At 37.3% G+C, this 13,352-nt stretch overlaps 2 protein-coding genes across 12 annotated transcripts in view; one reads left to right on the plus strand and one right to left on the minus strand.

Moving 5' to 3' along the window:
• TIGD4 (tigger transposable element derived 4) overlaps positions 1–13,352 on the minus strand; it is an 827,821-nt gene that overhangs the window by 86,381 nt on the left and 728,088 nt on the right. The window lies entirely within an intron of this gene.
• Positions 1–13,352, plus strand: part of ARFIP1 (ARF interacting protein 1) — a 132,827-nt gene that overhangs the window by 75,601 nt on the left and 43,874 nt on the right. For all 10 annotated transcript variants that reach the window (XR_014264153.1, XM_082463572.1, XM_082463571.1 and 7 more), the window contains one exon: positions 10,767–10,988. Coding sequence is in view for 9 of the 10 variants with exons in the window: in XM_082463572.1 (XP_082319698.1) it covers positions 10,767–10,988 (222 nt within the window). In the remaining variant the exon portion in view is untranslated. The remainder of the gene's footprint in view (positions 1–10,766; positions 10,989–13,352) is intronic.

A 13,352-nucleotide genomic window follows, 5' to 3' on the forward strand; every position in this document is an offset into this window, starting at 1 on the left:
TTTCATTCTTTTTTCTTTATTCTGCTCTGCAGTAGTTATTTGCACTATTTTATCTTCCAGGTCACTTATCCGTTCTTCTGCCTCAGTTACTCTCCATTGATTCCTTCTAGAGAATTTTTAATTTCATTTATTGGTTTGTTCATCATTGTTTGTTTGCTCTTTAGTTCTTCTATGTCCTTGTTAAATGTTTCTTATATTTTCTCCATTCTATTTCCAAGATTTTTGATCATCCTTACTATTATTACTCTGAATTCTTATTCAGGTAGACAGCCTATTTCCTCTTCATTTGTTTGGTCTGGTGGGTTTTTACCTTGCTCCTTCATCTGCTTGTGTTTCTCTGTCTTCTCATTTTGCTTAACTTACTGTGTTTGGGGTCCCCTTTTTGCAGCCTGCAGTTTCCCGTTGTTTTTGGTGTCTGCCCCCAGTGGGTAAGGTTGGTTCAGTGAGTTGTGTAGGCTTCATGGTGGAGGGGACTAGTGCCTGTGTTCTGGTGGGTGGGGCTAGATCCTCTCTTTCTGGTGGGCAGGATCATGTCCAGTGGTATGTTTTCAGTGTCTGTGAACTTACGATTTTAGTCAGCCTCTCTGCTAATGGGTGGGGTTGTGTTCCTGTCTTGTTAGTTGTTTGGCATGGGGTTCCCAGCACGGGAGCTTGCTGGTCATTGAGTGGAGGTGGGTCTTAACATTGAGACAGAGTTCTCTGGGAAAGCTCTTGCCAATTGATATTACCTGGGCCCTGGAGGTCTCTGGTGGTCCAATTTCCTGAGCTCGGCTTTCCCGCCTCAGAGGCTCAGGCTTGACACCCGGCTGGAGCACCAAGACCCTGTCAGCCGCATGGCTCTTCCTGGGAATTCCCTAACCATCCAGTGGTTAGGTCTCCGAGCTTTCACTGCCGAGGGTACGGCTTCGATCCCTGGTCGGAGAACTAAGATCCTGCAAGACACCGCCAAAAAAAAAAAAAAAAACAAAGAAACACCTAGAAACACCTTTTCCTGGAGACAAAGTGTCACTCCATGCTTCTGAGAAAGCTCTCCCAGCAACTCCAAAATGAATTCTTAATTTATAAGTATGGAAAACTGGGTAGGACCACCAGCTCACTGTAAGTCATATACATTTTCAGGGACTTGGAGAGGGGTAAAGAACTGAGATTCTTAATTCTCTTCTATTTTAAACTCGCTTTATAATATATACCGACCTCTAATTTTGCATTTCAATTTCAGTATTTACTGGGAAGCAACTTAAATAAAAATCTGGTTTTTTTATTGATCATATGAGAAACTTGCTCTGGGACCCTGATGAGTGGGGAAATGCCTAGCACCTTTATATTTTCTTACTGCAGCTTTCTTTACACAGTAGCTCCACGTAGGCTATCTGTAGCACTCTCACTTCCAGATTACTTAGATTTTCCTTAAGAGTAGTTATCTGTGTTGAAATACAAGCTCTGTAAGTTCAGTTTCAAAATTTGTTTCAAGTGTCCAGATTTATCTTATGCCTCCATATTCACTGTTGCCTTACTGTTCCCACTGCTGTAGCTTCCTGAAAACAAAAAACATTTCCTCATTAAACCTTTGACCCTGCTGTCTGCTTGTTACCGTTATTTCTATGAAAAAATGACCACTTACACAACAGTAGACATTTCTTTCATTTTGCCCAGTCTACCAAACTCCTTCAGTGAATTCTGGCTTCTTGATTTTCAACAGACTATTATATCTGGGTTGCTTTGGAAGGTACCACATGCTTTGGCTTGCGAGCAGAGTAAATGCCTCTGATAATATTCTGTTGCATAGGGAAAATCCTGGTGTGGATGAAAAGTGGGAATGAGTGGTATATCTCCTTTATCTTTTTACCATTTCAGATATTATTTCTTGCTGATGTGTCTCTTGTTAAAATCACGAAGTCTGCAGTTATACTTTTCTCTTGATGTGATTTTCATCTCCCAGGAGTGTTTATGTGTTTTCCATAGAAATAGTTTTATCTCCCTTCTGTGAGTTTGGCCTCTCACCTTCCTATCATTTTCTGTATAGTTAATTTCTCTGCTTTTTTTATTTATTTAGTGATTTATTCAATTGTATGTGTATTCGGTTACATATTTAACAATTTGTTTGCTCATCACTCTTTCTTTTTTGTTTTTAACATCTTTTTTTTCTTTTAAATAGATGACTACAACAAAAGCAACAATGATTGCAATTACCAAACACAAAACACACTCATACTATGTCATAATATTGACATTCAGTCCAGTAATCCTCCACTGTAACAGCTCCTTTACTTTGCAGTGAAAATTGATTTGTATATTTTTTGCCTCTGAGTACTTGTGGGATTTTTTTTTTTTATTCGAACAGAAAGTCACAAAAATTATAATCATCCTCATCAGTTCACTCAGTCCCATGTAATTAATTTTTTTTTTCATCTTGATCTTTTGTTAGCACTTTTATGAATTCATCAGTTTTCCATTAGAGTTCTGAAAATGCTTATTCATTAAGTTCAGCAGTATAGTCAGTTACCAGAAACCTGTACTTATCAGAGTCTTTTCCATGAATTCCTTAAAGATGAAACCCTTTTATAGGAACATATTTGCAAAAGCATCAGAGTACACCCAGAACTGTCTGTAAATGACAAAAGACTTAAAAATGACCACGGTTAAGGATTTGATGAAAGTTCATAATAATGTAATTGACAAGGTAATTTAGTTATTTCTGAGATATACATTTTAAAGTAATAACTAGAATTATGACTTATAACATTATACCAGAACATACAATATTTTTAGAAATTTCATGTAATGTCTGAAACATTTATATTAACATATTTCCATATAAATAACCCAAAGAAAGTTTAGTTATTAGTTGTTTTTTTTGTTTGTTTGTTTGTTTCTTTATACTGCAGGTACTTACTAGTCATCAATTTTATACACATCAGTGTATACATGTCAATTCCAATCGCCCAATTCAGCACACCACCATCCCCACCCCACCTCAGTTTTCCCCCCTTGGTGTCCATACGTTTGTTCTCTACATCTGTGTCTCAACTTCTGCCCTGCAAACCAGTTCATCTGTACCATTTATCTAGATTCCACATACATGCGTTAATATACGATATTTGTTTTTCTCTTTCTGACTTACTTCACTCTGTATGACAGTCTCTAGATCCATCCATGTCTCAACAAATGACTCAATTTCGTTCCTTTTTATGGCTGAGTAATATTCCATTGTATATATATACCACATCTTCTTTATCCATTCGTCTGTCGATGGGCATTTAGGTTGCTTCCATGACCTGGCTATTGTAAATAGGCTTTCTATGAACATTGGGGTGCATGTCTCTTTTTGAATTATGGTTTTCTCTGGGTATATGCCCAGTAGTGGGATTGCTGGATCATATGGTAATTCTATTTTTAGTTTTTTAAGGAACCTCCGTACTGTTCTCCATCGTGGCTGTATCAATTTACATTCCCACCAACAGTGCAAGAGGGTTCCCTTTTCTCCGCACCCTCTCCAGCATTTGTTCTTTGTAGATTTTCTGATGATGGCCATTCTAACTGGTGTGAGGTGATACCTCATTGTAGTTTTGATTTGCATTTCTCTAATAATTAGTGATGTTGAGCAGCTTTTCATGTGCTTCTTGGTCATCTGTATGTCTTCTTTGGAGAAATGTCTATTTAGGTCTTCTGCCCATTTTTGGATTGGGTTGTTTGTTTTTTAAATATTGAGCTGCATGAGCTGTTTATATATTTTGGAGATTGATCCTTTGTCCGTTGATTTATTTGCAAATATTTTCTCCCATTCTGAGAGTTGTCTTTTCGTCTTGTTTATGGTTTCCTTTGCTGTGCAAAAGCTTTGAAGTTTCATTATGTCCCATTTGTTTATTTTTGTTTTTATTTCCATTACTTTAGGAGGTGGATCAAAAAAGATCTTGCTGTGAATTATGTCAAAGAATGTTCTTCCTATGTATTCCTCTAAGAGTTTTATAATGTCTGGTCTTACATTTAGGTCTCGAATCCATATTGAGTTTATTTTTGTGTATGGTGTTAGGGAGTGTTCTAATTTCATTCTTTTACATGTAGCTGTCCAGTTTTCCCAGCACCACTTATTGAAGAGACTGTCTTTTCTCCATTGTATGTCTTTGCCTGCTTTGTCATAGATTCGTTGACCATAGGTGCGTGGGTTTATCTCTGGGCTTTCTATCTTATTCCATTGATCTATGTTTCTGTTTTTGTGACAGTACCATATTGTCTTGGTTACTGTAGCTTTGTAGTATAGTCTGAAGTCAGGGAGTCTGATTCCTCCAGCTCCGTTTTTTTCCCTCCAGACTGCTTTGGCTATTCGGGGTCTTTTGTGTCTCCATACAAATTTTAAGATGATTTGTTCTAGTTCTGTAAAAAATGCCATTGGTAATTTGATAGGGATTGCATTGAATCTATAGATTGCTTTGGGTAGTATAGTCATTTTCACAATATTGATTCTTCCAATCCAAGAACATGGTATATCTCTCCATCTGTTGGTATCATCCTTAATTTCTTCATCAGTGTCTTATAGTTTTCTGCATACAGGTCTTTTGTCTCCCTAGGTAGGTTTATTCCTAGGTATTTTATTCTTTTTGTTGCAATGGTAAATGGGAGTGTTCCCTTAATTTCACTTTCAGATTTTTCATCATTAGTGTATAGGAATGCAAGAGATTTCTGTGCATTCATTTTGTATCCTGCAACTTTACCAAATTCATTGATTAGCTTTAGTAGTTTTCTGGTGGCATTTTTAGGATTCGCTATGTATAGTATCATGTCATCTGCAAACAGTGACAGTTTTACTTCTTCTTTTCCGATTTGGATTCCTTTTATTTCTTTCTCTTCTCTGATTGCCGTGGCTAGGGCTTCCAAAACTATGTTGAATAATAGTGGTGAGAGTGGACATCCTTGTCTCGTTCCTGATCTTAGAGGAAATGCTTTCAGTTTTTCACCATTGAGAATGATGTTTGTTGTGGGTTTGTCGTATGTGGCCTGTATTATGTTGAGGTAGGTTCCTTCTAGGTCCACATTCTGGAGAGTTTTTATCATAAATGGGTGTTGAATTTTGTGAAAAGCTTTTTCAGCATCTATTGAGGTGATCATATGGTTTTTCTCCTTCCATTTGTTAATATGGTGTATCACACTGATTGATTTGTGTATATTGAAGAATCCTTGCGTCCCTGGGATAAATCCCACTTGATCATGGTGTATGATCCTTTTAATGTGTTGTTGGATTCTGTTTGCTAGTATTTTGTTGAGGATTTTTGCATCTATATTCATCAGTGATATTGGTCTGTAATTTTCTTTTTTTGTAGTATCTTTGTCTGGTTTGGGTATCAGGGTGATGGTGGCCTCATAGAATGAGTTTGGGAGATTCCTTCCTCTGCAGTTTTTTGGAAGAGTTTGAGAAGGATGGGTGTTAGCTCTTCTCTCAATGTTTGATAGAATTCACCTGTGAAGCCATCTGGTCCTGGACTTTTGTTTGTTGGAAGATTTTTCATCACAGTTTCAATTTCATTACTTGTGATTGGTCTGTTCATATTTTCTGTTTCTTCCTGATTCAGTCTTGGTAGGTTATACCTTTCTAAGAATTTGTCCATTTCTTCCAGGTTGTCCATTTTATTGGCATAGAGTTGCTTGTAGTAGTCTCTTAGGATGCTTTGTATTTCTACGGTGTCTGTTGTAACTTCTCCTTTTTCATTTCTAATTTTATTGATTGAGTCCTCTCCCTCTTTTTCTTGATGAGTCTGGCTAATGGCTTATCAATTTTGTTTATCTTCTCAAAGAACCAGCTTTTAGTTTTATTGATCTTTGCTATTGTTTTCTTTGTTTCTATTTCATTTATTTCCGCTCTGATCTTTATGATTTCTTTCCTTCTGCTAACTTTGGGTTTTGTTTGTTCTTCTTTCTCTAGTTCCTTCAGGTGTAAGGTTAGATTGTTTACTTGAGATTTTTCTTGTTTCTTTAGGTAGGCTTGTATAGCTATAAACGTCCCTCTTAGAACTGCTTTTGCTGCATCCCATAGGTTTTGGATCGTCGTGTTTTCATTGTCATTTGTCTCTAGGTATTTTTTGATTTCCTCTGACTTCTTCAGTGTTCTCTTGGTTATTTAGTAACGTATTTTTTAGCCTCCATGTGTTTGTGTTTTTTACAATTTTTTCCCTGTAATTCATTTCTAATCTCATAGTGTTGTGGTCAGAAAAGATGCTTCATATGACTTCAGTTTTCTTAAATTTACTGAGGCTTGATTTGTGACCCAAGATGTGATCTGTCCTGGAGAATGTTTTGTGTGCACTTGAGAAAAAAGTGTAATCTGCTGTTTTTGGATGGAATGTCCTATAAATATCATTTAAATCCATCTGGTCTATTGTGTCATTTAAAGCTTTTGTTTCCTTATTTATTTTCATTTTGGATGATCTGTCCATTGGTGTAAGTGAGGTGTTAAAGTCCCCCACTATTATTATGTTACTGTCGATTTCCTCTTTTATAGCTGTTAGCCGCTGCCTTATGTATTGAGGTGCTCCTTTTTTGGGTGCATATATATTTATAATTGTTATATCTTCTTCTTGGATTGATCCCTTGATCATTATGTAGTGTCCTTCCTTGTCTCTTGTAACATTCTTTATTTTAAAGTCTATTTTATCTGATATGAGTATAGCTACTCCAGCTTTCTTTTGATTTCTATTTGCATGGAATATCTTTTTCCGTCCCCTCACTTTCAGTCCGTATGTGTCCCTAGGGCTAAAGTGGGTCTCTTATAGACAGCATATATATGGGTCTTGTTTTTGTATCCATTCAGCAAGCCTGTGTCTTTTGGTTGGAGCATTTAATCTATTAACATTTAAGGTAATTATCGATATGTATGTTCCTATGACCATTTTCTTAACTGTTTGGGGTTTGTTTTTGTAGGTCCTTTTCTTCTCTTGTGTTTCCCACTTAGAGAAGTTCCTTTAGCATTTTTTGTAGAGCTGGTTTGGTGGTGCTGAATTCTTTTAGCTTTTGCTTGTCTGTAAAGCTTTTGATTTCTCCATCAAATCTGAATGAGATCCTTGCCGGGTAGAGTGATCTTGGTTGTAGGTTCTTCCCTTTCATCACTTTAAGTATATCATGCCACTCCCTTCTGGCTTGCAGAGTTTCTGCTGAGAAATCAGCTGTTAACCTTATGGGAGTTCCCTTGTATGTTATTTGTCGTTTTTCCCTTGCTGCTTTCAATAATTGTTCTTTGTCTTTAATTTTTGCCAATTTGATTACTATGTGTCTTGGCGTGTTTCTCCTTGGGTTCATCCTGTATGGGACTCGCTGTGCTTCCTGGACTTGGGTGGCTATTTTCTTTCCCATGTTAGGGAAGTTTTCAACTATAATCTCTTCAAATATTTTCCCGGGTCCTTTCTCTCTCTCTTCTCCTTCTGGGACCCCTATAATGCGAATGTTGTTGCGTTTAATGTTGTCCCAGAGGTCTCTTAGGCTGTCTTCATTTCTTTCCATTCTTTTTTCTTTATTCTGTTCTGCAGAAGTGAATTCCACTAGTCTGTCTTCCAGGTCACTTATCCGTTCTTCTGCCTCAATTTTTCTGCTATTGATTCCTTCTAGTGTAGTTTTCATTTCAGTTATTGTATTGGTCATCTCTGTTTGTTTGTTGTTTAATTCTTCTAGGTCTTTGTTAAACATTTCTTGCATCTTCTCGATCTTTGCCTCCATTCTTTTTCCGAGGTCCTGGATCATCTTCACTATCATTATTCTGAATTCTTTTTCTGGAAGGTTGCCTATCTCCACTTCATTTAGTTGTTTATCTTTTTCCTTCCTCTGGTTCATAGCCCTCTGCCTTTTCATCTTGTCTATCTTTCTGTGAATGTGGTTTTTGTTCCACAGGCTGCAGGATTGTAGTTCTTCTTGCTTCTGCTGTCTGCCCTCTGGTGGATGAGGCTATCTAAGAGGCTTGATGGGAGGGAGTGTGGTGGGTAGAGCTGACTGTTTCTCTGGTTGGCAGAGCTCAGTAAAACTTTAATCCAGTTGACTGTTGATTGGTGGGCTGTGTTCCCTCCCTGTTGGTTGTTTGGCCTGCGGCAACCCAACACTGGAGCCTACCTGGGCTCTTTGGTGGGGCTAATGACAGACTCTGGGAGGGCTCACGCCAAGGAGTACTTCCCAGAACTTCTGCTGCCAGTGTCCTTGTCCCCACAGTGAAACAAAGCCACCCCCTGCCTCTGCAGGATACCCTCCAACACTGGCAGGTAGGTCTGGTTCAGTCTCCCCTGGGGTCACTGCTCCTTCCCCTGGGTCCCTATGTGCACACTACTTTGTGTGTGCCCTTCAAGAGTGGAGTCTCTGTTTCCCCCAGTCCTGTTGAAGTCCTGCAGTCAATTCCCACTAGGCTTCAAAGTCTGATTCTCTAGGAATTCCTCCTCCCGTTGCCGGACCCCCAGGTTGGGAAACCTGACGTGGGGCTCAGAACCTTCACTCCAGTGGGTGGACTTCTGTGGTATAAGTGTTTGCCAGTCTATGAGTCACCCACCCACCAGTTATGGGATTTGATGTTACTGTGATTGCACCCCTCCTACCATCTTATTGTGGCTTCTCCTTTGTCTTTGGATGTGGGGTATCTCTTTTGGTGAGTTCCAGTGTCTTCCTGTCGATGGTTTTCCAGCAGCTAGTTGTGATTCTGGTGTTCTCACAAGAGGGAGTGAGAGCACGTCCTTCTACTCCGCCATCTTGGTTCCTCCTCTCTCTGCTTTTTAAAAAAAGAACTCCTTTATAAAAAGTGTTTATTCATAAAAATCCTTAGTTGATGTTAAGAGAGAATGTGTCAGAGAGTTCATTTCAATTTTAGAATAGAAAAATATGAATAGCTAAATATAAATTTATGTGTATTGACAAGGAAAAGTCTCAAGATATTCGTTCTTAGAAAAGAAATGTATGCTAACACATATATACAGAATCTAAGGGAAAAAAAAAAAAAAAAGGCCATGAAGAACCTAGTGGCAAGACGGGAATAAAGACACAGACCTACTAGAGAATGGACTTGAGGATATGGGGAGGGGGTGGGGTGAAATGTGACAGGGTAAGAGAGTGTCATGGACATATATACACTACCAAATGTAAAATAGATAGCTAGTGGGAAGCAGCCACATAGCACAGGGAGATCAGCTCGGTGCTTTGTGACCACCTAGAGGGGTGGGATGGGGAGGGTGGGAGGGAGGGAGATGCAAGAGGGAAGAGATATGGGAACATATTGTATGTGTATAACTGATTCACTTTGTTATAAAGCAGAAGCTAACACACCATTGTAAGGCAATTATACTTCAATAAAGATGTTTAAAAAAAAAAAAGAAAAGAAATGCTCAGGATATTATGTATAGCATAGCATAGGCTCATGTTTACTTTAAGAATATTATATATGTGATTATATAGGTTTAAAGGAGAGTCTAGACTACCCATCAAACTATTAATAGTTTTCTACTATTTAGTTAAATTAAAGGACGGAAGAGGAATTTCATTTTTTTTAAATTAATTAATTAATTTATTTATGGCTGTGTCGGGTCTTCGTTTCTGTGTGAGGGCTTTCTCCATTTGTGGCAAGCTGGGGCCACTCTTCATCGCAGTTCGCAGGCCTCTCACCATTGCGGCCTCTCTTGTTGCGGAGCACAGGCTCCAGACGCGCAGGCTCAGTAATTGTGGCTCATGGGCCCAGCTAGTCCGCGGCATGTGGGATCTTCCCAGACCAGGGCTCGAACCTGTGTCCCCTGCATTGGCAGGCAGATTCTCAACCACTGTGCCACCAGGGAAGCCCAGGAATTTCATTTTTATTTCATTCATTATTTTAACTTTTACAATAAATATTAATTCTGTGACCAAACCTTTGAAAGACATGATAAAAGAACAAATTTGCAAATTTTAAAAATTGCAAAACTTATTTACTACTTTTTAGAATATTTTTGTTAGATTTAAATGATAAGGATTATATTAATGCCCTACATTGTTACTCTAAAAATGTATTGTTGAGTAGTGAATTTGCTTGTAATTTTTTATTTCTATCAAAAATTACTAGAAAACTTATTTTCATGTGCTCTAAAGTTTAGGTACTTTAAAAAATTGTAAATTCCTGTATCATTATTTCTGGGACAGAGATAGAATAACATAGAATAGAATAACATAATTTAATTTTATCTGGGCAAAAGTAGAACAATTCAGGAATCTGTAATCTCTACCTCTTTCTCTTTCTCTGTCCCTCCCCCTTCCCTCCCTCTCCACCTCCTCTTTCTTCTTTCTCCTTCCTTTGTTCCCCTCATTCTTCCTACTCACACACATATACACAGCTATTTAAGGGGAAAATAAAAGGAAAAAAAGCATTTGAAACGAATAAGAGAGTAGAATTTTGGTATTCTTATTATCCCTATATTAATAGTCCAGTATTGTTCTTAAATCAGTGCCAAGTATCTTGGTTGTTTTCAATAATCTACTGAAGTGCACAAAGCTTGAAATATGATTATGGGAGAGAGCTCATCTGGCAGTATATAAATTAGCTAGGTAAGTCTTAAAACTTCCTATAATAAGTAATAGTTAATAAACATGTCTGATAAATTTACTTTCTGAGTCCTGATGAACCTCTAAGGGGGCTGACAATTTTCAGTTTGTTAGGCTAGCTTGTTTGAAGCCAAAAATGGTGTATGCCATATGCTCCAGCATTTGCACTTTGGATTGCTGTATTACTGTTTTTTTCTTTTGTTCTTTTTTTTCTTCCTAAACAAAGTATATCTTTCCACTTTTAGTGCACTCGACAAATTATCTCTGAGAAGCTGGGCCGTGGATCAAGAACTGTTGACCTTGAACTTGAAGCTCAGATTGATATATTAAGAGATAACAAGAAAAAATATGAAAATATTCTAAAACTGGCTCAGACATTGTCAACCCAGCTTTTCCAGATGGTGCATACCCAAAGGCAACTTGGAGATGCATTTGCTGACCTGAGTTTGAAGTCACTAGAACTCCATGTAAGATTATTTGAAATAAATATTGGGGGGTGAGGGGGATGAAAATGGCAATAGGAGTATACTAAGAGGTAAGTTGTTACATTTCTGATTTGCTGAATTCTTAATAAAATTGTAATCTTGTGGTGTTCTTTAAGATATTTCATATAATTTTCAAGAAGGCCCAACTGACTTTTATCAACATAGTGGTCCAGTTGTACCCTAAAGAGGATGTCATCTGGAGGTTTCAGGGGAAGGGAACTTGGTAGAGGAAAGGAAAAAGAGTACTCAGCCTGCTTGAGCCTAGAAAGAATCATAGCTATATATATAACTGGGCGTGGGTAAAAAGTAAATTCAAGCACCTATTGAAAATCTCCTACGTAGTCTCTGAATGTCCTGAGCAAAGAGTAGCTTGCTTGACTGGATTTGTGATACACTTTTACTGAAATCATTAGTGTAAAATTATGAATTTTAGAATGAAATTATTTTTCTGTATATATCTATATAAGTATTCAGCAAAGCATTATTAACAATTTCGTATGATCTCTTAAGTGACTCCTTTTATGTTTTTTTTTTTTTTTAACTCACGTGAAGCCAAAAGGTACAGAAATTCCTTGCCTACAGACTTCTAACTTGCACAGTTAGATAATTTAGAGCATTAAGTCATTTGATAATATCTAGAATCTTGGACAAAGAAAGTTTGGCTACAGATGACAGTATTGAGAAAAACATTGAGATTCAATTCTAACTGAGTCAGACAGTCAAAAAGAAGAATGAAACTAATATTTAGGAAGCTGAGTTATCATAACAGCTGCAATAATTGAGTATCCACAATTTCAATATAATGGGCTAGGTGCTTTATAACCATTATATCATGTAATTTATCTAACACTGCAAGAAATGTTATCCCCTCTTTATAGATGAGGAAGTTGAGGCCAAGAGAGGTTCCGTAGTTTTTATAAACTCACAAAACAAATGAAAGATAGAATTGGAATTTATATCCAGGCCTATTTGTTGCTCCATGATCTCTTTTTTTAAAAAATAAGAATTAATAGCATTTTTTTAAAAATATTTATTTTTTCGCTGCGTCGGGTCTTAGTTGCAGCACACAGCGCACAGGCTCTTTGTTGAGGTGCGCAGGCTCCAGAGCAAGTGGGCTCGGTAGTTGTGGCGCATGGGCTCTCTAGTTGTGGCACGCAGGCTCAGTTGCCCCATGGCATGTGGGATCTTAGTTCCCCGACCAGGGATTGAACCAGCGTCCTCTGCATTGCAAGACAGATTCTTAACCACTGGATCACAAGGGAAGTCCCTTTCCATGATCTCTTGCTGTCTCTTTAAGTGGAATCTTTAGATGGCCTGTGACCCAGAGGAAAATTCCCACAGTATGGAGAGAGGTAGCCAGAGTATAGGGTCTGGGGAAGTGTTGCAGTAATGTTATCACTGATGCTATATTCAGTAGAACCTATTAATTATAATAGTTAACAAAGATTGGGGACTTACTATACACCAGATACAGTGGTTTATATGTGTATTAGCTCATCTAATGCTCAGTCTTAGCTAGTAGTACTTTTATTATCTTTCTTTTACAGATGTGAAGTCCTTTTTTTTAAAATAGAACTGAGAGGGTAATCCTCAGTATTCAAGTCCATTGGACCCAGTTTGAATTTTTGAGTTTTTTATTTGAGCATTTCTAACTCTTTGTAAGGATTGGTATTTCATGACTTTATTCTTTCTTAGAGGTCTTCCAATGAGAAAATTTACTTATGTTTTTAACAGAATAAAACTTGTTATCTTGCAACTACCATATGGGTCCATTGGAAATCAAAGACACGATATGGGATCTTAATGATCCTATTTTCCTATATCTTAAAACATTTTGCTGTTTCACCACCTTAGGAACTATTTCATTATTACTCATCAGTTTTTTCCTACCATGTTAAAAGTGACTAAGACAATAAGAAAACTAAAGAATGACAGCATTGCCTAGAAGAATGATACAATAGTGAGATAAATACTTTTTGTTTGTTTGCATTGCCAAAAAGGAATCTGGAGAAACTATTTATGTAGTTGTTTTTTTTTTAATGTTCATGCAACACAATTAAGAATTTTGGAATTTTTCATTTTTGCACATAATGGAAAGAGACTACAATACCAGATGAATACATTTCACAATTATTACACAAATCAGAAGATGACTGCAAAGAGATAGCAGTATTGACTCTTAACAGTGATGGCAAAATTGATAATATCAGTGAAATTGCAGGCTATAAGTATTCCAATGATGATATCCTACGTGAATTTTCTTAAAGAGTCATTGGATAATAATGTATTTTTAAGGACAAAAGGAAATATGGTATTGTATTAGTCAAGATTCTCCAGAGAAACAGA

The sequence above is a fragment of the Balaenoptera physalus genome, assembly GCF_965194825.1.
Source record: "Balaenoptera physalus genome assembly, chromosome: 5".
Lineage (NCBI taxonomy): Eukaryota > Metazoa > Chordata > Mammalia > Artiodactyla > Balaenopteridae > Balaenoptera > Balaenoptera physalus.